This window comes from Eulemur rufifrons, chromosome 30, assembly GCF_041146395.1.
Source record: "Eulemur rufifrons isolate Redbay chromosome 30, OSU_ERuf_1, whole genome shotgun sequence".
Taxonomy (NCBI): Eukaryota; Metazoa; Chordata; class Mammalia; order Primates; family Lemuridae; genus Eulemur; species Eulemur rufifrons.
The window spans coordinates 97,826,033-97,851,106 of record NC_091012.1 but is presented as its reverse complement, the minus strand read 5'-3'; the positions used below and the strand labels follow the sequence as shown (position 1 = coordinate 97,851,106).

The 25,074-nt window shown below is 36.8% G+C and overlaps 1 protein-coding gene across 2 annotated transcripts in view; it reads left to right on the top strand.

Moving 5' to 3' along the window:
• KLF8 (KLF transcription factor 8) overlaps positions 1–15,639 on the top strand; it is a 45,688-nt gene extending 30,049 nt beyond the window's left edge. The window contains exons 3-5 of one of the 2 annotated variants that reach the window (XM_069463827.1): positions 2,652–2,763; positions 3,449–3,588; positions 15,458–15,639. In XM_069463827.1, the coding sequence (XP_069319928.1) occupies positions 2,652–2,763; positions 3,449–3,588; positions 15,458–15,639 (434 nt within the window). Of the gene's footprint in view, positions 1–2,651; positions 2,768–3,448; positions 3,589–15,457 lie in introns of those variants that run through there. The other variant, XM_069463828.1, reaches the window with a different exon arrangement.
• The last annotated feature ends 9,435 nt before the right edge of the window (positions 15,640–25,074 follow it).

The window sequence follows — 25,074 nt, the reverse complement described above, 5'->3', positions numbered from 1 at the left end:
TTTATATCATGAGACTTTACTTAATTCGTTGATCAAATATAGGAGACTTTTGGAGAAGCCCTTAAGGTTTTCTAAGTATAAGATATCATCAGGAAACAGAGGTAATTTGATTTCCCATTTTCCAGTTTGGATGCCCTTTATTTCTTTCACTTGCCTGATTGCTCTGGCTAGGACTTCCAGTACTATGTTGAATAGAAGTAATGACAGTGGGCCTCCTTGTCTTTTTCCAGTTCTTAGGGGGAATGCTTTCAACTTTTCCCCATTCAGTATGATGTTGGCTGTGGGTTTGTCATATATAACTTTTATTATTTTGAGGTATGTTCCTTCTATTTCTAGTTTGTTGAGAGTTTTATCATGAAGGGATGCTGGATTTTATTGAATGTTTTTTCTGCATCTATTGAAATGTTCATATGGTTTTTGTTTTTAATTCTGTTTATGTGGTACATCACATTTATCGACTTGGATACGTTGAACCATGCTTGCATCCCTGGTATAAAACTCACTTGATTGGGATGCATTATCTTTTTGATGTGCTGTTGGATTTGGTTTTCTAGTATTTTGTAGAGGGCTTTTGTATTTATGTTCATCAGAGATATTGGTTTCTAGTTTTTTTGTTGTTGTTGTTGTGTCCTTTTCTGACTTTGGTATCAGCATGATACTGGCTTTGTAGAATGAACCAGACAGGATTCCCACCTGCTCAATATTTTGGAAATATTTCAGTAGAATTGGTACTGGTTCTTTTTTTGTACATCTGTTAGAATTTGGCTATGAGTCCAGCTGGTCCTGAGCTTTGCTTTTGTTGGGAGATTTTTTTATTGCTAATTCAATCTTACTATTCATTATGGGTCTTGTTCTAGAGTCTTCCATTGTGTATATATACCATATATTCTCTATCCATCCATCCTTTGATGGATACTTAGGTTGATTCCATATCTTGTCTATTGTGAATATCGCTGCAATAAACATAGGGATGTAGATATCTTTTTAACATACTGATTTTATTTCCTCTGGATATATACCCAGGTGGGGGATTGCTGGATCATAATGGTAGTTCTATATTTAATGTTTTGAGGAACCTTCATACTGTTTTCCATAATGGCTGTACTAATTTACATTCCCAGCAACAGTGTATAAATAAGAGTTCCCTTTTCTCCACATCCTTGCCAACACTTGTTATCTTTTTTCTTTATGATAATAGCCACTCTAACTGGAATGAGGTGACATGCTACTTTTGTTTGTTTTTGCATAATGAACACAAAATTGTAGGATACTAGTACACTTATGTCATACACATGCACACATCAAAATGCATGCTTAAAAATTTCTAGTGAATGATACACAAAGTGTAGAGACAACTGCACTATCCAAATACTCCCCCTCACCTTATTGGCACCCTTAAGTTTTTTCTATATAGAAATTTTGAAGCTTTAACTGGATCTTGAAAACTGCTGACCACCTGATTGAGCTTTGTTATAAATTAGAAACATCATTTGAAGGCTTCTCCCAACATAGGTGGAAAGAGAGGGACACGTTATCAAGCACCTATTAGGTGCTAGGTACATGTTTCATCTCATTGACTTATTTCCATTTAGGGGCATAAAAACTAAGGGAGATATTCTCACTTCTGGAGTAATCCTAGGAATTGATCTTAGGACAGCTAGAGAACTATGCAGAAAGTTCTATTTAACAAATACACGTTGAAATTAACTTTTGTTTTTTTTTTTATTTCAGCTTATTATTGGGGATACAAAAGTTCAGGTTACATACGTTGCCCATGTACCGCCTGTGCCCCCAAGTCAAGGCTCCAGGCGTGTCTGTTCCCCAGACAGTGCGCATTGCACTCATCATGTAGGTATATACCCATCCCCTCCTCACATCCCCCCCCTCCCCGAGTCAGCACCTTCAAGCGTGACCATTCCCCAGATGGTGCGCAACGCACTCATCATGTAGGCGTACACCCATCCCCTCCCCCACCCCCCACCTCAGTCTGATATCCGATTGGTATCATTCCCAGATGTGAATTTAGGTGATGATCAGGGAAACCAATTTTCTGGTGAGTACATGTGATGCTTGTTTTTCCATTCTTGGGCTACTTCACTTACTATAATGGGTTCCAACTCTCTCCAGGAGAACCATAGACATGTCGTATCTCTGTTATTTCTTATAGCTGAATAATACTCCATGGTATACATATACCACAGTTTACTAATCCAATCATGAATTGATGGGCATTTGGGTTGTTTCCACATCTTTGCAATTGTGAATTGTGCTGCTATAAACATTCGGGTACATGTGTCTTTGTTACAGAATGACCTTTGTTCCTTCTGAAATTAACTTTTCAGCAGACCCTGTTTGGGGAGCTGGAGATAGAGAGATGAATCATATCTAGACCCTATCCTAGAGAAACTCACATTCTAGTGGTACAGAATGCTCCATACCACCCTTCCCTTAAAGGCATTTCTGTTCCCTGCTATGCTAATAATTAAAATGTTATTCTCTTCCTGCCATACAAATACTCTTATTCCATCTTTGCTTCCTTTATTTTTCTATCTTGCTTCCATTTCTCAATGTGGGCCAAACTGGGAATCCTGATAATGATTACAGAGGCACATACATTTCTGGCCCACACTGCTCCCTTTCTTTGCTTTTAGTGAAAGTTGACCCTACCTCCATGTCTCCACTGGAAATTCCAAGTGACAGTGAGGAGAGTGCAACTGAGAGTGGATCCTCAGCCTTACAGAGTCTGCAGGGACTACAACAAGAGTGAGTACTTTTATCTTTACTTCAGGTCATCACATGTGTTTGCACACACACACACGCACGTACACATACATAGAGATGGATGTAATTATCAGACACAAGAGTAAGAATTTGAGGACAAGAAAATATAGGTAAAATATAGGTAAATATAGGTAAAATGCCTAAAGGTATATGAATTTATGTGCACACATGTGCATGTACATGCACATTATGGTAGAGTTAATGTTCTAATTGTAGATTATCAATTTTGCCCTTGAAAAATCTTCAAATTTCCCATAAAGTATAGTTGTATACTGTTTCTCTCTGTTTAAAACAGCCTTGTATTCCAGTGTTGGAATTAATTGGAAGTAGTTGGCTTATGTTTAGCAACCATGTTGTATGAAAAACATATTTCTTTAAGCATAAGAATGAGATTTATTTAAGTGAAATGTTCATACTGTTTGAGAACACAAACACCCAAAGAAAGATTATCACCCACCACGCTCTCTCAGGGACCTGTACTTTTGAGCAGAATGACCTACTTGAGAGAATTGTTTGTACTATTCCAATTATTTCTTCTCTTGGGGATCTAGTATTAAATTAACATAAATTAAAACCAGATATGAAGTGGCACCACTGTATTTAAGTCCATTTATTTGGCCTCCACTTTAAAGTCACTCTTTGGCTTTATCTCTATTTCTTTGCTTAGATCAACAACAATGGCTCAAATGCAGGGAGAAGAGTCACTTGACTTGAAGAGAAGACGGATTCACCAATGTGACTTTGCAGGATGCAGCAAAGTGTACACCAAAAGCTCTCACCTGAAAGCTCACCGCAGAATCCATACAGGTCTGTCCACTCCCCTCACACCCGCAACACACACACATACACACACACACACACAGAATTTCTGAGAGATAAGAGAAGGAAGTCTTGAAACAAAGACTGATTCATTTATACCCACAAGTACAGCCCCACTGATGGTTTTCACCCATATGTCTTGTTCCTACTCTAAGGCAACTTTTCTAAAACCAGCCTAGGAAAGCACTCAGGCTGGTGTCTTCATCATCCTCAGTAAGCACTTGTGTGGTTTTTCTAATTGGGAAGCCATCACACTGGATTTTGGTATCTGCAGGGGAAGAGGGGTCCTGGAATCAATCCACCACAGACACTGAGGTACCACTGTATTAGGAAATATCCTTATTGTTAAAGAAAAGCAAAAAAAATGAAGATTTTTATTGTTCCTAAATTTTGAATGTTGGCATCTAGTTGAAATTTTTTTTAAAATACCAAGGATTGAACGAAACCTGACTAGAAACTAGATGCAACTTGTTTATGCCCTTTGCTTGGAGACTCCTTCTCCCCAGTGATCTCCAGCTCAGAATTGGGACTTAAACACCTTGGACAAGGAAGAAGCCCTCCTTTCTTGTAAACATCTGTTGTGTTACATTTACTGTGTTAGGGTTTGTGTAGAAGGACCCAGAGCCCTCGTTGCTGTGCCTTGAGGCTATGAACAGGTGATCAGGTCTAGGCTGCATCGTCCCAACGTTCCCATGACATTATTCTTATTTACTGATGTTTTTGTTTGGTTCTCTTCTATGTGGGATGGATGCTGACTATACATAGTACATATAGTACATATAATACAAAATGTATTTTATATATACTGACTATATATATTTTAAATATTTAAACATAAATTTTAAACAGGAAAAAACAGAATAGTTTACTAGAATTTGGTGTATGCTTCATCTAACTTCAAGAATTATATCAGGCCGGGCGCGGTGGCTCACGCCTGTAATCCTAGCACTCTGGGAGGCCGAGGTGGGCGGATCGTTTGAGCTCAGGAGTTCGAGACCAGCCTGAGCAAGAGCGAGACCCCATCTCTACTAAAAATAGAAAGAAATTATATGGACAGCTAAAAATATATATAGAAAAAATTAGCCGGGCATGGTGGCGCATGCCTGTAGTCCCAGCTACTCGGGAGGCTGAGACAGGAGGATCCTTTGAGCTCAGAAGTTTGAGGTTGTTGTGAGCTAGGCTGACGCCACGGCACTCACTCTAGCCTGGGCAACAGAGTGAGACTCTGTCTCAAAAAAAAAAAAAAAAAACAAACAAAAAAAAAAAGAATTATATCAGTACGTGGCCAATTTTGTTTCTTCTACACCCCTACCAACTCCCCCCACTCACCACTGTATAATTTTGAAGCAAATTCCAAGCATAATATCATTTTAGTCATAAATACTTAAAAATATATTTTCGTAAAAAAATATATATTTTTTAGCAGAGTTAAAAATAAGTACAATACGACTATCACAAAATAATTCTTAATATGAAATTTTCTCCAATGTCTAATAACTATTTTTAAAAGTTTGTTCAAATCAGCATCTAAACAAGTCTCATCCATTGAATTTGGTTGATATTTCTCTTAAATATCTTTTTAATCTTTAATCACTCTTCCTTTTTTGTTTTTTCTTCCATTTTATTTGTTGAAGAACCTGGGTCATTTGTCCAATAGAGTTTGCCATATTATGGATTTTTCTGATTATATCTTCATTATGTCATTTTAACATGTTCAATGTCCCCCTTAGTTTCTGTAAACTGATAGTCATATCAGGAGGATTAATCAGATTCAAGTTGAATTTTTGGCAACTATATATCATAAAAGGTACTGTGTACTTTCTGTGGAACATGCTACTTGGTTGTCTCTGTGTGGTGTTAAGATTGATCAGTGGGTTTGAGTCTCGGACCTATATTTTCCAGATGATTATGAAGATAGAAAGCAGATCTGGGCCAGCCGTTGTGACTCACACCTATGATCCTACCACTCTGGGAGGCCAAAGCAAGAGAATTGCTTGAGTTCAGGAGTTTAAGACCAGCCTGAGCAAGAGCTAGACCCTATCTCTACAAAAATTAGAAAATTTAGCTGGTATGGTGATGCACACCTGTAGTCCCAGCTACTCAGGAGGCTGATGCAGCAGGATCACTTGGGCCCAGGAGTTTGAGGTTGCTGTGAGCTAGGGTGATGCTACGGCACTCTAGCCTGGGCAACAGAGTGAGGCTCTGTCTCAAAAAAATAAATAAAGCAGATCTAAAGGGAGTTGAATGAATTTATTTAATGATAGGCAATGTGGTATGGTTTTATTAATAGCATACATATATCATAGATTTATCCAGGTAGTATTGAGTTTGTCCTTTCCTTACTACAATCCATTCCTCACACACACATACACAAAGACATCGATGGACATCAGTTCACATATCCACCCCCCCTTTAGGTTTTAAAATTAAGCTCCTTGAAGGTATAGAGGGAAACACCCAGGCTCAAATTCTTTTATTGATTCTTAACATTCTCTTATTCCCTCAGTTATTTGTTTCTAAAGTGAATATTTCCTTTTTATTTTGAATGGATTTTTATTCATACTGGTCATGTTGTCAAACTACACTGTCTGGATCTGACATCCCATACTACTACTCATTGCTGAAAGTTACTTCACCTCTTTTTACCTCTGTTTCCTTGTCTTGGAATAGTAATAGTGCAAAATACTTAGAATAGTATCTGGCATATAGTAAATAGTCAGTAAATGTTAGCTATTATTAATGTTCTTTTTTTCAATTATAGTCTCATTGCCACCCCCTTAGGGTTTCTTTTTTACTTTTGTTTATTTTTTAATTTTTAAAAATTTATTTTTATTTGTAAAATTTTATGGGGTACATGTGAAATTTTGTTACATGTATATAATGCATAGTGATTAAGTCAGGGTATTTAGGGTGTCCATCACCCAAGTATAATATATTTTTGTTAAATATAGTTACCCTACTCTGCTATCAAACATTGAATTTATTCCTTCTATCTTACTGTATGTTTGTACCCTCTTCATTTTCTTCATTCTCTTTCCCCCCCACCCCACTCACCCTTCCTAGTCTCTGTTTTCTTTCTACTCCCTAACTACATGAGATCAAATATCTTAGCTCCTACATATAAGTGTCTTTCTGTGCCTGGTGTATTTCACTTAAGATAATGACCTCCAGTACCATCCATACTGCAAATGACAGGATTTCATTATTTTGTATGGCTGAGTAGTATTCCATTGTGTATATGTGCCACATATTTTTTATCCATTCATCCATTGATGGACATTTATTGAATTGTGAATAGTGCTGGAATAAATATGCAAGTGCAGGAATCCCTTTGCTGTATTGATTTCTTTTCCTCTAGGTAGATACCCAGTAGTAGGATTGCTGGATCAAATGGTAATTCTACTTTTAGTTTTTTGAGAAATCTCCATACTGTTTTCCATGGTGGCTGCACTAGGTTACATTCCCACCAATAGTGTATAAGAGTTCCCTTTTTTTCACATTCTTGCCAATGTGTGTTGTTTTTTGTCTTTTTAATAATAGCCATTGTAACTTGGATAAGAATTGTGGTTTTGATATGCGTTTCTCTGAGGACTAGTGATGTTGAGCAGTTTTTCATATACCTATTGGCCATTTGTATATCTTCTTTTGAGAACTGTCTATACATGTCCTTTGCCACTTTTTAATGGGGTTGTTTGTTTTTCTGTTAGGTTGTTTGAGTTCCTTGTGTATTCTAGATATTAGTCCCCTGTCAGAAGAATAGTTTGCAAATATATTCTCCCATTCACCAGGTTGTTTCTTCACTCTGTTGATTGTTTCCTTTCCTTTGCAAAATCTTTTTAGTTTAATTAAGTACCATTTGTCTATTTTTATTTTTGTCAGTTGTGCTTTTGAGATCTTAGTAATAAATTCCTTGCCTACACCAATATCCAGGAGAGTTTTCCTAAGGTTTTCTTCTAGTATTTTTATAGTTTTGGGTCTTATGTTTAAGTCTTCATGCATTTTGAGTTGATTTTTGTATATGGTGAGAGATAATAGTATAGTTTCATTCTTCTGCATGTGGTTATCCAGTTTTTCCAGCACCATCTATTGAAGAGAGTATCCCTTCCCCATGTAAATTCTCGTCAGCTTTAACAAAGATCAGTTGATTATAGGTATGTGGCTTTATTTCTGGGTTCTCTGTTCTGTTGATTTATACCAGTGCTGATTTGATTATTATAGCCATGTGATCTATTTTGAAGTCAGGTAATGTGATACCTCCAGTTTTGTTATTGTTGCTCAGGATTGCTTTGGCTATTCGGGCTCTTTTCTAGTTTCATATAAATTTTAGAATTGTTTCTTCTAATTATGTAAAGAATGATGTTGATATTTTGATAGGAATTACATTGAATCTATAGATTGCTTTGGGCAACATGGTCATTTCTTTTGATCCATGAGCATAGGATGTTTTTCTATTTGTGTGTGTCATCTTCAATTACTTTTATCAGTGTTTTGTAGTTTACCTTGTAGAGATCTTTCACCTCCTTCATTAAATTTGTTCCTAGGTATCTTTTTTTTGTAGCTATTATAAATGGAATTACCTTCTTCATTTCTTTCTTGGCTAGATCCATATTGGTATAAAGAAATGCTAGTGATTTTTATACTTTGATTTTATATCTTGCAAGTTTACTGAATTCATTTATCAAATGTAAGAGAGTTTTTTGGTGTAGTCTATAGGTTTTTCTAGATATAGGATCATATTATCAGCAGGAAGGACAGTTTGACTTTTTGTTTTCCAATTTGGATGCCTTTTATTTCTTTCTCTTGCCTGATTGCTCTGGCTAGGACTTCCAGTACTATGTTGAATAGGAGTGGTGAAAGTGGGCATCCTTGTCTTGTTCCAGTTCTCAGAGGAAAGGCTTTCAACTTTTCCCCATTCAGTTTAATGTTAGCTGTGGGTTGGTCACATATGGCTTTTATTCTTTTGGTGTATGTTCTTTCTATGCCTAGTTTGTTGGGAGTTTTTATAATGAAGGGATGTTGAATTTTTTTTCTGCTTCTGTGTCTTTTGCTATGATCATATGGTTTCTGTCCTTCATTCTGTTGATGTGATATATCATGTTTATTGATTTGTATATGTTGGGCCATCCATTCATCCCTGGTATAAATCCCACTTAATCATGGTGTATTACCTTTTTGATGTGCTGTTGGATTTGGTTTGCTAGTATTTTGTTGAGAATTTTTGAATCTGTGTTCAACAAGGATATTGGCCTCTAATTTTCTGTTGTGTCCTTTTCTGGTTTTGGTATCAGGGTAATGCTGGCCTTGTAGAATGAGTTAGGGAGAATTCCCTCCATTTGATTTTTTGGAATAATTTCAGGAGGATTGGTATTAGCTCTTCTTTGTACATTGGTAAAATTTGGTTGTGAATCCATCTGGTCCTGGACTTTTCTTTGTTGGGAGACTTTTTTTATTCCAGATTCAATCTTGCTACTAGTATTGGTTTGTTCATGTTTTCTATGTCTTCCTGACTTAATCTTGTTAAGTTGTATGTGTCCAGGAATTTCCTCTAGGTTTTCTGGTTTGTCAGCATATAGTTTTTCATAATAGTCTCTTATGATCTTTTGTATTTCTGTTGTATCAGTTGTAATGTCTCCTTGTTCATTTCTGATTTTATTTATTTAGATCGTCTCTCTTCTTTTCTTGTTTAGTCTAGGTAGCAGTTTGTCAATTTTGTTCATCTTTTCAAAGAATCATCTTTTCATTTTATATAATGACATTATTTGTCTTTTTTTACTGTTTTTGACTTAATGTCTGTTTTATCTGATATACACATAGCTACTCATGCTCACTTTTGGTTTCCATTTGCGTGGAATGTTTTTTTCCATCCCTTTACTTTCAGTCTATGTGTCTTTACTGATAAGATGAGTTCCTTGTTAGTAGCATATAGATAGATCATGTTTTTCCCCCATTCAGCCAATCTATATCTTTTAAGTGAAGAATTTAATCAGTTTACATTTAAAGTTAATATTGATATATGAGATTTTGTTCTTGTCATATTGTTAATTGTTTCCTGGTTGTTTTATATATTCTTTGTTCCTTTCTTATTCTCTTACTGTTTATCATTATGCTTTCATAGATTTCTATAGTGGTATAATTTGAGTCCTTTCTCTTCCTTTTTTGTGTGATTTACCAATGAGTTTTATACTTTCATATGTTTTCATGGTTGTAAATGCCATCTTTTCATTTCCATGTTTAGGAGTCCCTTGAGCATTTCTTGTAGGTCCAGCCTGTTTGTAATGATTTCCCTCAACATTTACTTGTTTTCGAAAGACTTTATTTCTTTTTCATTTATGTAGGATAATTTTGCAGGATATAGTATGCTTGGGTGGCTGGTTTTTTTTTTTCTCCTTTCTTTCAGCACTTTGAAAATATCATCCCATTCTCTTCTTGCCTATAATTTTTCTGCTGAGAAATCTGCTGTTAGTATGATGGGATTTTTTTATGGGTGACTAAACAATTTTCTCTTGTTGTTTTTAGGATTCATTATTTATCTTAGTAAATCTCATTATAATGTCCCATGGAGAAGACCTTGTGAATTGTATTTGCCTAAAGATCACTGAACCTCCTGTATCTGGATGTCTACATTTCTTGCTAGACTTGGGAAGTTTTCATCTATTATTTTGTTAGTTTTTCTAATCTTTTTATTCTGTCTTCATCCTCAGGGATACTGATATTTCAAATAATTGGTCGCTTTATGTTGTCCCAAATGTTGTGAAGGATTTGCTTCTTCCTTTGTATTCTTTATTTTTGTCTGACTAGATTATTTCATAAACTCTATCTTTAAGTTTTTAGATTCTTTCTTCTGCCTGATGTAGTCAATTGCTGAAGCTATCAAGTGTATTTTGTATTACTTTAATGAATTTTTCACTTCCAGAATTTCTGTTTGGTTCTATTTTAAAAATGTCTATCTCTTTGGTAAATTTCTCATTCATATCCTTAATTATTTTTCTTATTTCTCTGTATTGTTTTTCAGAATTCTCTTGGGTCTCATGGGGCTTCTTTAAAATCAATAATTTGAATTCTTTATCCTTCTTTATCCATGATTTTGTTAGGTTCTTTTTGATTGGGGTCTGTTACTGAAGAATTATTGTGTTTCTTTGTAGGTGTCATGTTTCCTTGTGTTTTCATGTTTCTTTTGTCCTTATGCATCTGGTGTAACAGTCACTTCTTTCTGTTTTCTTTTTTAATTGCTTTCATAGGGGAGGACTTTTTCCTGAAGATGTATATTGTTGTTGGTTTGGTAGTCCATTTTGGCTTTGATTTGGGGTGGATTCAGTAGTATAATCTTTATATTAGTACAATTTCTTTGGCTGTAAATAGCATCAGTGATATCTGATTTCCTCAGTGGCTTTAGGTGCAGTTATTAGTGGTGGCTGTGTTAAAGTTTTGCTGTGGACTAGATGCCAGGTGGGCCAGTCTTTGGGCCCCAGTGGTGGCAACAGTTGGCTGAGCATGCCTGTCTTTATGTCCCCAGGCAGTATACATTGGCAATGATGTTAGTGGGTCCAGATGGACCATTTGTTGGGCTTCCATGTGGTTTGCTCAGATGTCAGTAGTGGCAGTGGTGGGCTGGGCATGTGGAAAGGTTCTTGAATCCCTGGGCAATACGTGTGATGTGGGTGATAGCAGCAATGGTGGTAGAGCAATCCACTGGAATATAAGTGGACTGTACTGGTGTTGGTTGTGGCTGTGACAGATTGAATAGTCTAGTTACCTGGCCTGCTGGTGGTCCTTGTGGGTAGATACAAGCTGTCGTAGGTTGATAGGTTGTGTTGTTTCAAACTCAGATACTAGGAGGAATGTTGAAGTGTCAATGGTAATAGACTGGGCTGGGTGATTCTCGGGCCCCTGGCTTATATGCTCAAGTACTGGGGGATAGGACCTGTCCAGCAGATTTGGCCTCAGGCTCTCTCATAGTACATTCATGTGATGACTGTGATAGACAGGGGCAGGGTGGTCCTCAGGCTGCTGGAGGAGTGCTCAGATGTGCGCAGTGGTCGCTGCACTATGAGCCCACCACTGGGGAGAGTGAGGCTACTCTGAGTGGGAGCAGTGTATGGAGGTAGCTGTGGGACTCATGGTTTCCTTGCACCTTGGTCCCACAGTAGCAACAGCATTAGGATTTGTCCGTGTGGCATATGAAACTTCCCAGCCTCCCTTCTCCCTTCTTGGCCCGGTGATGGCAGCATTGGCCTTTATCCCAGGGCAAGCTGCAGACCTTTGCAGTTTGTACTCTCAGAATGGCACTGGCTGTGGGCTTGTGATAGGAGAGGATGGGTAGCTATGGGGAGTTCCTTACATTTATTCTTGATTTCTCCATCAATTTAATAAATAATTAATTGAAGCACCTATTTTGTGTGCCAGACAAATTGATTACTCCAGTTGCTGCCTATTCATTGTAATCCCTCTTATACACCCATGGCTAGGTAATTTTAATATACAACTTTGACCAAATCACTTTTGAGTTAAAAAGTCTTCATACTTTTTAACTCAAAAAGGCACATACCCCATTGCCTTTGTGAAGTGATGTATTCAGAGGCAGAGGGCAGTGAGAGCTGTCTGTCCTGGCAGAGAGGAGTGTTTTGTCATTGACATGATTTAAAATTAGCACATTGTGATTTTAAAAACAGACTTTTAGTCTGTTTTTTTATTGTGTTAAAATTTTCTGTTATCAATGCCTCCCCATTATTGCCTGCCCCTAGAACAGACTACTCCCACTGTCCCTCCTCTCTTAAGTTCAAATTCTCAATTTTTTTATAATCCAAAGTTTTTAGTCTGGCTTTTATAATTGGGATCATCTCATAATACTCCTGTAAAGATGCCTTTTACTCCAGGATAGCTAATCCTATGTATGATTCACTGCACTGCCGTACTAGACCTTCCCCCTAACCACTTTTTGCCTTCTACTCCATCCATCTAAAACCTACACATGCCTCCACCTCAGTGTTGTCACACTAGCTCAGAGATTATTATCTAGCCTTGGAACTTATATCACACTTACTGTCTTTGTCATATAGTTAATATATATGCTTTATATTATGACTTTTTTCTTATGTATGCTATGTTTTGTTCTTCAATTTAAATAAGTTGATGGGAGTCATGAGTTGTGTCGTATGACATTTATTGGCACAAACAGAAATTTGTTCAATGATAATAAAAGGTAACTGCTTTTGAAATAGGAAAATGGGTCTTGTTGCTGAATTCCTGTACAATAATTTGTGTCTTCTAGCAATGAACCCTGATTACCACAAATTGTCAAATTTCCTTCATTTGGGTATAGTGAAGATAAGAAATCTTGGGACAAATTCTTGAGAGATCACAACAAAAATGTATAGATAACAATGTTACAGTTGAGAAGTGTGGATATATAGAGAATTACATAGAACAAAAAGTGAAAATTCCATTCACACACTCTCAACTCCCTCTGAAATATCATTCTCCTTCCCACTTAATAATTTACTCTGTAGCCTTTTAGATCTTTTCTCTTTGATGTGTGTGTGAGAGAGAGAGAGAGAGAGAGAAGGTATAGAAAACATAAATGGGATCCTATACAGTGTGTGCGTGTGTGTGTGTGTGTGTGTAGTTCAGTAGCTTTGTCTTTTCATTTGATAATGTAGGGATGAGGGGAAACAAGTTCGCTGAATGATCAACTCATAATTAAGACAAATTAATAAGAGAAAGGTTTATTTACCATGTCCATAGGGAGAATCAAAAAGTGATTACCCAATATCCCAATGAAGTTCAGAGATTTTTATACCTGTCTTTTTGGAGTGGAGGGAAAACGAGGAGTGCAGGTAACTCTTTTTAGGGGTGACAAATGGTGTTAGGGAGGACTAATGGATGGGAGAAACAGATTAAATTGTAAATTAACCTGAGAGATAGGTATTATGTTTAAAATAATTTGAGCCAGGTCTGGTTGCATTCTTGGTCTTCTTTCCTGCAATTTGTTAAGATAACAGGGAGAGGAAGGGAAGTCAATTGCCCCCTTTGATCTTTTGATCAGGTCAGTCTGGTTTATGTAGATAGATGAGGAGCTTCTTCCAAGGCCTGTTAATCTCTAAGAGCCTTTAATTCAAAATACTCTTTATACCAAAGAGTCATTTTGGAATGAAATTTCCTGAGCTCCTTCAATAACATTTCATCAGCTATCTTTGGTCTCAATACATCCAACTTTATCTCATTCTTCTTAGCTGCTAATGCAGCAATTTCCGAATATTGAAATGATCAGTAATTGACATCTTTAATCTTCAAAATGGTTGCCTGAATATGGTCCAAAGCTGTGATTCAGGCTGGATTCTATCCTGTTGCCCATTATCTGAATGCTGTACAGTTAATTAGCAAACATGTAGGAAGGTTGGTGGGTGGCATGCAGTAAGTTGAAAAACAATATATGCAAACCAGATTGCCACCAGAATTTAGAACAGCATAAAATTGCATGCCCTAGAGAATTTATAAAAAGGAAAGGGGAGATAGAGCCAGAGGAAGAGAGACCATTAGAATACCAGTGCATTTTGTGTCTGCATTATTGCTTGTTTGCTGACTATAAAATAATACATTCTCATTGTGGAAGATGGGAAACAGAGAAATATATTAAGAAAGAAAACATTACCCTAATCCTACTACCCAGACTTACTTACAGTTAATATTTATTTTTGCTTATATACCTTCTTTCTTTTTTAAAATTTTATTGTAAGATACAACATCATTATTTTTAAAGCATTCAAACAGTACAAAAATGTGTAAAGTAAAAAAAAAAAAAATCCTCTTCCCATCATCGCTTATCTACACTTTCCAGATAATCACTCGCTATTAATGGTTTCTCTGATAATTTACATTTAAGTGTACTGATATTGCCTTTATTCTGAGTATACAAATGTGTAGTACGTGAAATATGTATTCTATACACTATAATGGGATCATACTGTGTTTATGTATTTTATACTGCTTTTTTCCATTTAGCTTGCTATCCTGAGCATACATATCCCATATATAACCTGGATGCAACCTGAAGACTCTGAGCATGGAACTGTTTCAAAAAGCTTGACCTGACACCCTTCCCCATGTGATTCTATGCCCTTGAGCTTCTGAGCTTACACACAAAAAGGCCTACAGCCTTAGCTGAGGGCCCTTTCCATTGAATTACACATTTATCCTGTGTGTATGGCTCTAGTTTAGACTATTTAGTGGGAGGTATTAGAGGGGAAGATGGGGTTACTATAATGGAAAGTGTCAAAGACAAGGGTTTAGATCCCATTTTTATTGCTTACTAGAGATCATTTTAAAAGAAAATGTTTTGAACAACTCTGTGATACATTTTTATCTTCCTTTAGAGATGAGAAAACAGGGACCCAGCCAGGGAGAAGTGATTAAGATACACAGTATGTAGTAGAGCCTGGATCAAACAAAGGCCTGTTTGAGCCAGAACCTATGTGTTTTCCACTTTACCATCTCAGCCTCACTTTTGGATTTCTGTAAAATTATTTACAGAATATGTATTGTATTCTTGAAAATTGCTAAGAGAGTAGATTTTAAGTGTTTGCACCACAAAAAAATAAGTATATGAAGTAATAAGTACACTAATTAGTTCAAATTAGCCATTCCACAATGTACACATATTTCAAAACCTCATGTTGAATACTAAAAATATATACAATATTTGTCAATTCATTAATTAAAAATGTGAATGAGATCGTGTCTTCAAAGTGATTGGCCTCAGTTTTTTATTAAAATCTTGATAAAAGTTACTTGTTCTGTTCTTTCTCTAGTGTCTAAGCATCTCTTCTCTAATTCCCTTTGTTTTATCATATTCATTTTTCAGGAGAGAAGCCTTATAAATGCACCTGGGATGGCTGCTCCTGGAAATTCGCTCGCTCAGATGAGCTCACCCGCCATTTTCGCAAGCACACAGGCATTAAGCCCTTCCGGTGCACAGACTGCAACCGCAGCTTTTCTCGTTCTGACCACCTGTCCCTGCACCGCCGGCGCCATGACACCATGTGAACAGCATAGGCCGCGCTAGAGAAGCTGTGCTGTTCTCTTTCCTGTGTGTGTGCTGAGGTCGACTGTTTTTTTCTATTTGACTTCAATGTGTTTCTGGGATGGAGTTGAAGCAGCCCACTGAGCCAGGTGGAGGAGACTGGAGGAAAAGATAGCTTGTCTCCCACCGGGCTCTTCATATTCCTTCACCTCTCCACTCCCCAGACCCCAGTTTTTTCAACCTCCACATGGGTTGAATTCTAGTGCGGCACCCATGGTTGCCCCCTATCTCCTCTGCTCTAAAATAGGACATTTTTTCCTATAGTAACAAAACAAGAATCAAACTCAAGGCTGTGAACAAACATACGCTGCTTTTTTCTTTCCTATTGTTTCTTAGAAGTCTTATCTATATATATTTTTAATCAGTACTGAAAAGTGGTTGATAGTGTCCTAAAATGAATTTTGTTCAAAAGCTCCTGGATGACAGAGGCATAACAATGTAGTTGATTGGTAAAAGTTACAGGGATTTGAATCCTGAGTATAGGGCACATTGTCAGTGAATAAGCTGAGTCCCATACCAAGCTCAAAAGTTTTATAAATCCAATCCTATTTCTTCTTAAAGTTTGGTTTTCAGACAGTGCCGGTGCTTCTGCTTCTTAAGTCCATCAAGGGAATGAAGGGGCCTTCTTGTCCTTGTCCTTGTCCTTCTCCTCTTCCTCTTCCTCCTTCAGGATTAAAGATTTTGCTGCACCATTATATTCTTTGTTAGGTTAAATTTGGACAAATACTCAAAGGACACATAGACATGTCAGTAGGGAGAAAAATGTTCCAGGAGTATGTTGGGGAGTGACAGGAACAAGCAGACTTGGGACAATCCTGAGAACAAATAGAGGGAGACTTTCACTTGGATAGGATATCAAAAGTGCTTTTAATCACAAACCTCACTCAAATGGCGGCCTGTTGAGATAGTGTCTTGAGGGGCTGCACTGTATTATTTATTCTTTTGTTTACATAAAGTAACAGTTGAGTATATTGCATGATGAGAATTCACGCACAGGGGCCATGTTATACGGAAGCGAAGGATTGGAGGGAAGGAATTTTGTTCACTCTGTGACATTATTTGCATTCATTCCTATGTTTCAAATGGAATATGAGGCTGTTCATGAAAACTGACACATAAAAAGCAATTGGATATTCTGCAACTGCTATGAACACCTAAGCCATTTCTTTTAGCCATTGCAGCATGTTGTATAATATATACATTTGTTTACCCAATCAGATTGTTTTATAATATTCCTGGGACATAAAACCCTTTGTTCCTGGCCCTGGACCTCAGATCTACCTCTACATGGCATGTTTCCTCTCTTGGGCTGGGTGGTGGTGGTAGAGGGGGCTTTAAATCACTTGGATTTGAACTCAGCCTCTCTTTTTGTGTTTGTATTGAATTCCCTTTTCCTTGGCAGATATTTAACCAGTCCCAGCTGAAATACTTTTGATTGCTACCTCCTGAGGCTGTTCATTGTGACTAAATCAGAATTCTAGCACCAAGAAGGGATCCTGTTAGCCTTCTAGTCCCACCCATCCCTCATATTTTACAGAGACAAATACGGGTCAGATTCTTTCTCCAGATGTTTCCTTGAGGCCTTATAGACCTGCACACCCATCCTCCCAGGGATCACATTATCAAACCAAATTAAAGAGAATTTTATGTGATTGGTTGCAATATTTGTCCAATTTTATGTGTTATAGTTAAGAAAACTTTAGATCACTCAAAAATAGTTTACAGATGATTTAAGTAGTAAGTAAAATGTGCTTGTGGTCATTGCTATATGATATTAGGCACATGGTTTTTCTATTTTGACACTTCTATAATATTTAGATTTTATTTGCTTCATTTCAACTTGCAATGTTTTTCCAGACCGTAAAACTTCCATAAATTCAAGGATTTCCTGTATTTTTCAAAATGGCATGTGGGTTTTTACTATTATCATTGCTATTTTGATCTGGATTTTTTCCTGATTTTTGGTGTGCACGTTTCAAACTATACACTAATTGCTAAAGCACTAGGAAATATCTAGGGCCAACATGTTAAAGGGGACCTCTATGTAGCTATAAGATGGATTGGTAAGGGTAAGTTACCATAAGTTTATGCTTATAATTGAGTAGTTGGTACAGTATTTCACAGAAGATCCTAAGGGCTTACCCATCTTCTCCACAGTTTGGATTCTGAGACTCCTTTTCCAGAGTGCAGAACTGACCTGGATCCCTTAGATCCCAGAATCTTCTGCATTGTGACATATGATCTATTTATAAATAAAGGCTGTCAAATATACTGTTGTACTAATTAGGATGATCAAATTAGGATTCCAAATATTGGTGTCCCTGACATCCCTGAGCCTTTATTCAAAACTTTTTCAGCAAAGTAATAAGATACTTTGTAAATGCTTTGTTAATTGTCTATATTCAGGAAATAATTCTAACCCTATTCTCATTGCCCTCTCCCCTCCAAAAATGATAAAAATCTTTCCAGTTATTTATATATGCTTTAAGAAATGTGTCAAGATTTATTAAGGGAATTTCATGGAGTCCAGGAATTCAAATACAGTACAGTACAGAGTTACTATACTATGCCAAAAATACATAAAATTTTGCTAGAGAGAGAGATGCACAGGAACTAAAATATATCTCATTTGGGTTTTAATTGAATTTGCTGTGCTTATACCAACAAAGCATTGTTAGTGTGGACAGTTGCTTAGGGCATGGAAAATAGCCTTATTTGATAGGGTTAGATAATAGTCTAGGATTTGTTGCAGTAGGATTCCTCTATCTGTAGATGATTGGCAATTGAATGTAACTTGATAATTATGATTATAAAATTTAGGAAAAACTATAATGAGTGTGAACTGGTTGGGTAGATTAGGTGGAGTACATTTTGGGCAAGACAAAAGTTTGTGATAGTAACTTCTTTTAAAATAAACTTTTCATTTTGGACCAGTTTCAGATTTACAGAAAAATTGTGAGATAGTATGGAGAGATCCCATATATCCCACATCCAGTTTTCCTTATTATTATTAATAACATCTTACATTAACATGGTACATTGGTTACAATTAATTAAATAATATTGATATGTTAATATTAACTGAAGCCCATACTTTATTCAGATTTCCTGAGTTTTTGCTTAATATCCTTTTTCTGTTATTTTTGCAGTATCCCATTAAGCATACCACATTACATTTAATAGTTATATCTTCTTAGGCTCCTCTTGATTGTGACAGTTTCTCAGTCTCCTTATTTTCAATGAACTTGACAGTTTTGAGGAGTATGTTCCTCAAGTAGGATTTATCTGATGTTTTTCTCATGATTGGACTGGGATTATGGGATTTGGAGAGTAGGGCCAAAGACGTGAAGTATTGTTTTCATCACATGATACAGGTGTACCTCAGAGATAATGCAGGTTTGACTCCAGACCACCACAATAAAGTGATTATCACAATAAAGTGAGTCACATAAATTTTTGGTTATGTTTACACTATGCTGTAGTCTGTTAAGTGTGTAATGGCATTATGTCTAAAACAATATACATAACAATTAAAAATTACTGCTAAAAAATTCTGACACAAAGACACAAAGTGAGCACATGCTGTTGTAAAAATGTCACCAATAGACTTGCTCATCACAAGGTTGCCACAAATCTTTAATTTGGAAAACATGCAATATCTGCAAAATGCAATAAAGTAAAGCAAAATAAAAATGAGGTATGCCCATATTTACATGATTTATCACTCTTAGATGAAATAGTATTTGTCAGGTTTCTCCCTGTACTCCTTTTCCTCCCTTCCATACTGTACTCTTTGAAAGGATGTCACTATGAGCAGCCCACACTTAAGGAGTGGTGAGTTATACATCACATCCTTGAGAACATCTACATGAATTATTTGGAATTCTTCTACATGGGGGATTTGTCTCTTTTTCCTCTTTTATTTATTTATACAATTCATTTATTTATATCAGCATGGACTCATGGATATTTATTTTGTACTTTGGGTTGTAATCCAATACTCTTTTATTTATTTTGTTGCTCAAATAGTTCCACCACCTTTGGCCATTGTTAGTTCTTTTGGGTTGACTCTCAAGTCCTTTTGACATACCCCAGTCATTTTTTTTAGCACATCCTTACTTTCTGCCACCACAAGATGTTCCAGGCTCATCTTATATATTTTTTTGCCTCCCTCCTATAATCAGCTATTTCTTTAAGGAGTCCTGGTTTCTTTTACTGGAGAATTGTATTAGAAACCAAGATCTGGCATTAGGTATTCTTGTTGCTACTGGGATATTGTTGCTTCTAGGATTTCTCAGCTGACAGAGCAGGGAAATATATATGTATATATACTAACCTATGTATATATACATATCTATGAATATTTCTACATTTATATAGAATTCATATGGAATTCATATAGTAATCATTCATATCTTTATTTAGCTAAACATGAGTTCATATTGATGGCTTCAACTCTAATCCATTATCATATGAATTTTTCTAGATTCTTTTTTTTTTTGAGACAGAGTCTCACTCTGTTGGCCAGGCTAGAGTGGGTGCCATGGTGTCAGCCTAGCTCACAGCAACCTCAAACTCCTGGGCTCAAGCAATCTTACTGCCTCAGCCTCCTGAGTAGCTGGGACTACAGGCATGCGCCACCATGCCTGGCTAATTTTTTCCTCTATATATATTTTTAGTTGTCCAGATAATTTCTTTCTATTTTTAGTAGAGACAGGGTCTTGCTCTTGTTCAGGCTGGTCTCGAACTCCTGACCTCGAGTGATCCACCCACCTCGGCCTCCCAGAGTGCTAGGATTACAGGCGTGAGCCACCATGCCCGGCCTTCTAGATTCTTTTCCTTACTCATATGTAACCTCCCACTCCAACAGTGAGAAACCTGGCTCTCAACCCCTATTAGTTGTTGAAGTTCAGCATACATATATAGCAGTATCTGAATTGTTAACCTGTACAGCCACAGGAAACAACTTTGTAAACTAGAGCACGGTGCTTATGTACATGATGGTAACATTTTCAGAACTCCAACAGCTCTTTGAAACAAGATGGTTTGCAAAATTTTGGAATTAGGGATTTCTGTGATCTGAGTTCCAAGAATCTAGGATCTATCCTGCCTCCAAAATTTTTCTCATGAACCAAAATATTGGGAGTTGACCTAACCTTGAATAAGCCAAGGGAATTTATTGATACTCTATAGTATGCTAATCCCTACATGAGGTACTACTGTAGAGGGATGAACACAGAAAAAACTGAGTGGAACCAATTTGAATAAACACTTAACACTATCTTGCCTCACTGCTAAATATGGCTCTCTGACAACAGGGGTGCTAACCTGAGTTACCTCTCTTCCATATTTCTCTAGTCTCTCACTTGGTTGACCTTAGGCAAGTCACATCACCTCTCTGTGCCTCAGTTAACCCATCTGCAAAATGAAGATCCAAATATCTACCTGATAGGAATGTTATGATGCTTCTTATTAATGGATGTTAACAAAAATAATGAGAGATTTTAAATGAATAGCAAAGTAGTATAATTATTACTATGATGATAATTGTAGTACACTACACTTAATGAAAAAGGAGAGGATTAGGATTCCTTGGTGATAAAGAGCTAAATTTGATTCAGTAAGAAGACCACTGAAGGCAATACTATTTCTTCTACTCTCACTTTCCCTACATTATTTTTGTTACTAACAATACGATTATCATCTGTTTCCAAACTTGAAACATATTAGGACCTAAAGGAATATGTAGGCAAAACCCAATTCTTCAAAAAATGTATTCTTCCCTTTTCTCACTGTGCCTAGACCACATTAAATGTCACTCTATCAGAAGCACAAAGGCAATTTGACCAGTTCAGTTTCACCAGTTACATTTTCTCATTCCTGGCTTACTATACTCTGAACAGTATAGGTAGGAGGAAAGTGGGTGGGGTGATTGGGGTGGGAGTGGGCTGGAGGAGGACGGAATTTATACCAGTGGCAGAATATTTCTTTGTTTCTCAAATACTGATTTTGCTTTCCATTTCCTTTTCTGGTGATGGGTCTGGGACAGGGAAAGCGATACTATTTTGAAATTTAACTGTTAAGAAACTCTCCTTCCCATCCAGTAAATGTTTCCTAGGGTCAGTATAAGTAGCTGTGTTGGACATTACTTTATAACTATGTTGTATGCAGTGTTGTTTTCATTATATTACTGAAAAATTGGGAAGAGAGTCCCTAATAGAGGCAATCCCTATTTCTTGTCAGGAGGTCACAGCAGGAGAACAGTGCCAGAAACTGATTCTCCTTTTTGTGTTGGGGAAAAGAGCCTGCAGTGAAGGGATCGATTGGATTGTTTTTGTCATTGTTTGTTTAAAGAAATTATAAAATGATATAGTGAGCTTTATTCTCTGTGACTCTCATGTTCATGCCTCGTTATTTTAGTGCTTTAGAGCAGTTCCCTGTTTTTCCTCTATTTCATGCTAGTTCTTGCTCCAGAGGCATGGCTTTGAGGCTAGGATCGTGAACAATCTTTAATATACAAGTCTGTTTTGCACCTGGAGATACTCAAGAATTGCCTCAGTTAGCATGGCCACTTAGAGGTTACTCTATTCCACTTCAGTGGGACTCTGTCGCTGTAGTATCCAGGCAGGGTATGTGCTTGGGTACTAAGCAATCTTGTTTAGTTTAATTATCATACTTTTTTATTAATAAAAATATTTTAAACTTCAGAAACCATGGCTATTATCTTGACTTTGTCTCCAATCTGTATTTCTTCAACATGATATGAGTAGTTTATTTTCTTTGCCTCTAGTTAGGTAAAGTTGTGATGAAATTACTGTGTGGAAGCATGGGGCAAGAAAGGAAGCTGAGCTGTCTTAAACACAATAATTTGTCTGTTTAAAGCATATGAGGCCCTCCTCATTTGGGGGATTCTATCTAGCCATGTCCCTGAATGGGGCTCTATGAAGACTTTGTGTTCCTTTTGCATATTTCCTACAAAGAATCCTACAAGTGTTTGTGGGATACAGACTCAGTTGACTAGGTTTTTTCCCTGCCCCACCCTGTTCTCTCCATTTTTTGTTTGTGTTTTCTCAAGAAATAAGGAGGGAAAGGAAGGTATTGGAGTAGCTTTAAACTTCAATGCCACCACAGTAAAAAATAGAAGCCCTAGGTGGGGATGTGGGAAGTTGACTCTTCTGAAGCCTTTGTCCTTTAGAGAAACTGGGAGAAAAGTAGAAAGAAGGAAAGTATATGAGGGAGATTGAGGCCACGAACAAGAATAAATTGAAGGATGACTGTTCCTGGGGCTGCCAGAAATGAATTTTTATTACAAATGATAAAAATAAGAAATCTCAGTTTATGAATTTCCCAGCAATATTTCTTCATTCGTTTATTTATTCTAAGAGTCCATGTCATCCCTTTGGGTTAAAGGTACGATCAAGTCAATGCTACAAATATTGACTGGAAACATACCAATAATCCAGGCTCTTTTCTGGTTGCTATGGAGATAAATAAAACACAGCTCCTGCTCTCAAGAAATTCACTTCCTAGCATGAATCCAGCATGCAAAGAAACACAGTGTCTTAAGTGGTATAATAGATATATGTTTAATATTTCTGAAAATTAAAAACGTGAACAATCCAAGATACCATAAGCAAAGTTTAAAGACAGCCACATATATAATACAGGATTTGTATCCAGAATATATTTTTTTAAATGCTACAAATCAGTAAGAAAAAAACACAATATAGAACAATGAATAAAGAAATGAAGAAATAATTCAGAGATGAGGCAGATCTATATTAATTTACATGGAATGGTTTTCAAATCACATTGTTTTTTTTTTTTTTTTTTTTTTTTTTTTGTTGAGACAGAGTCTCACTTTGTTGCCCAGGCTAGAGTGAGTGCCGTGGCGTCAGCTTAGCTCACAGCAACCTCAAACTCCTGGGCTTAAGCGATCCTACTGCCTCAGCCTCCCGAGTAGCTGGGACTACAGGCATGCGCCACCATGCCCGGCTAATTTTTTCTGTATAGATTTTTAGTTGTCCATATAATGTCTTTCTATTTTTAGTAGAGACGGGGTCTCGCTCTTGCTCAGGCTGGTCTCGAACTCCTGACCTCGAGCGATCCACCCGCCTCGGCCTCCCAGAGTGCTAGGATTACAGGCGTGAGCCACCACGCCCGGCCTCAAATCACATTGTTGAGGGAAAAAAACACAAATCGTATTACTTGGAAAGAATTCACACCAATCAGATTACTATGCCTTTGTATTGAGAGAAGTGAAGGGCCTCAATTTTAGAGTTTAAAATAAGTCTATGAGAATTCAGGAAGGACATAATTTGTAGGGATGGCAGAAAATATGATCAAGGGAACAGTGAATACGAAGGTACTATCCCTTGAAATCTATTTAAAATGCACAGGAATTACTTGGGAGAGTTAATAAATAAATTCATGTTTGAGTACCCACGAGAACATTAGCCTACTTCATTTATCATGTTAGGTACAGTTGCCAGGCAGAGAATTGGCAGGGATAAAAGGGAATATGATCAGGTACATTTTGAAAGGAATTACAGCAGGCCAGAAAGGAGAAGGTGTATGTCCTGGTGAAACCAAACAAAGAATCATTGTATCTTGGCTAATAGACCTTTGGAAGCCAGAACATCTGGAGTAAGTAGCCCAGAACACAAGCTTTGTACCCCTCTCACCAGGTAAGGAGTAAAAGGAGAACCTACCTGCTTTCTTGATTGGTTTCTCATGCTGAATTTCTTCATATGTTGCTATGTTGCTTTACAGTCCTACTTGTCGTCTAGCTATTTTCACTCACCATTTTCTCCATATTATATTTTCAATATAATGTGGCTGAAACTTGATAAAAAAGGATGATCATCTCTAAGCACTTATTTTCCTGTTTTAATTTTGGTTGTCATTATGAAATACAAATACATAAGAGTGATAAAGCATATATCTACAGTTGAAATAATGATAGCATAAACTCACATACATCTACTACTCAGGTTGAGATACAAAACATTTATTGCCTAGACCTCCAGAAACATCCAGGTACGTCCATCTTACCACATTCTCATCTCTGCCTCCAGAGGTAAACTCTATCCTATTCTAAGGATAATCATTTCCTCCTTTTTTAAAAAACAATTATTTTTTCCATTGATGAAGGTAAAGTTAATAGTTTAATTTTGCTTGTTTTTGACCCTTAATTAAATGAAATAATATTATATGTGTTCTTTTGTGCCTTGATTCTTTTGCTCATAACTTTGCTTGTGAGACTTAGGCCTCTAGATATGTGTAGCTGTAGTACATTTATTTTCATTGCTGTGTAGTATTCCATTGTATAAACAACTATATTTATCCCTTTGAGATTTGAATATCCCTTGTTTTGTTATAAGTTTAGAAGTAACAAT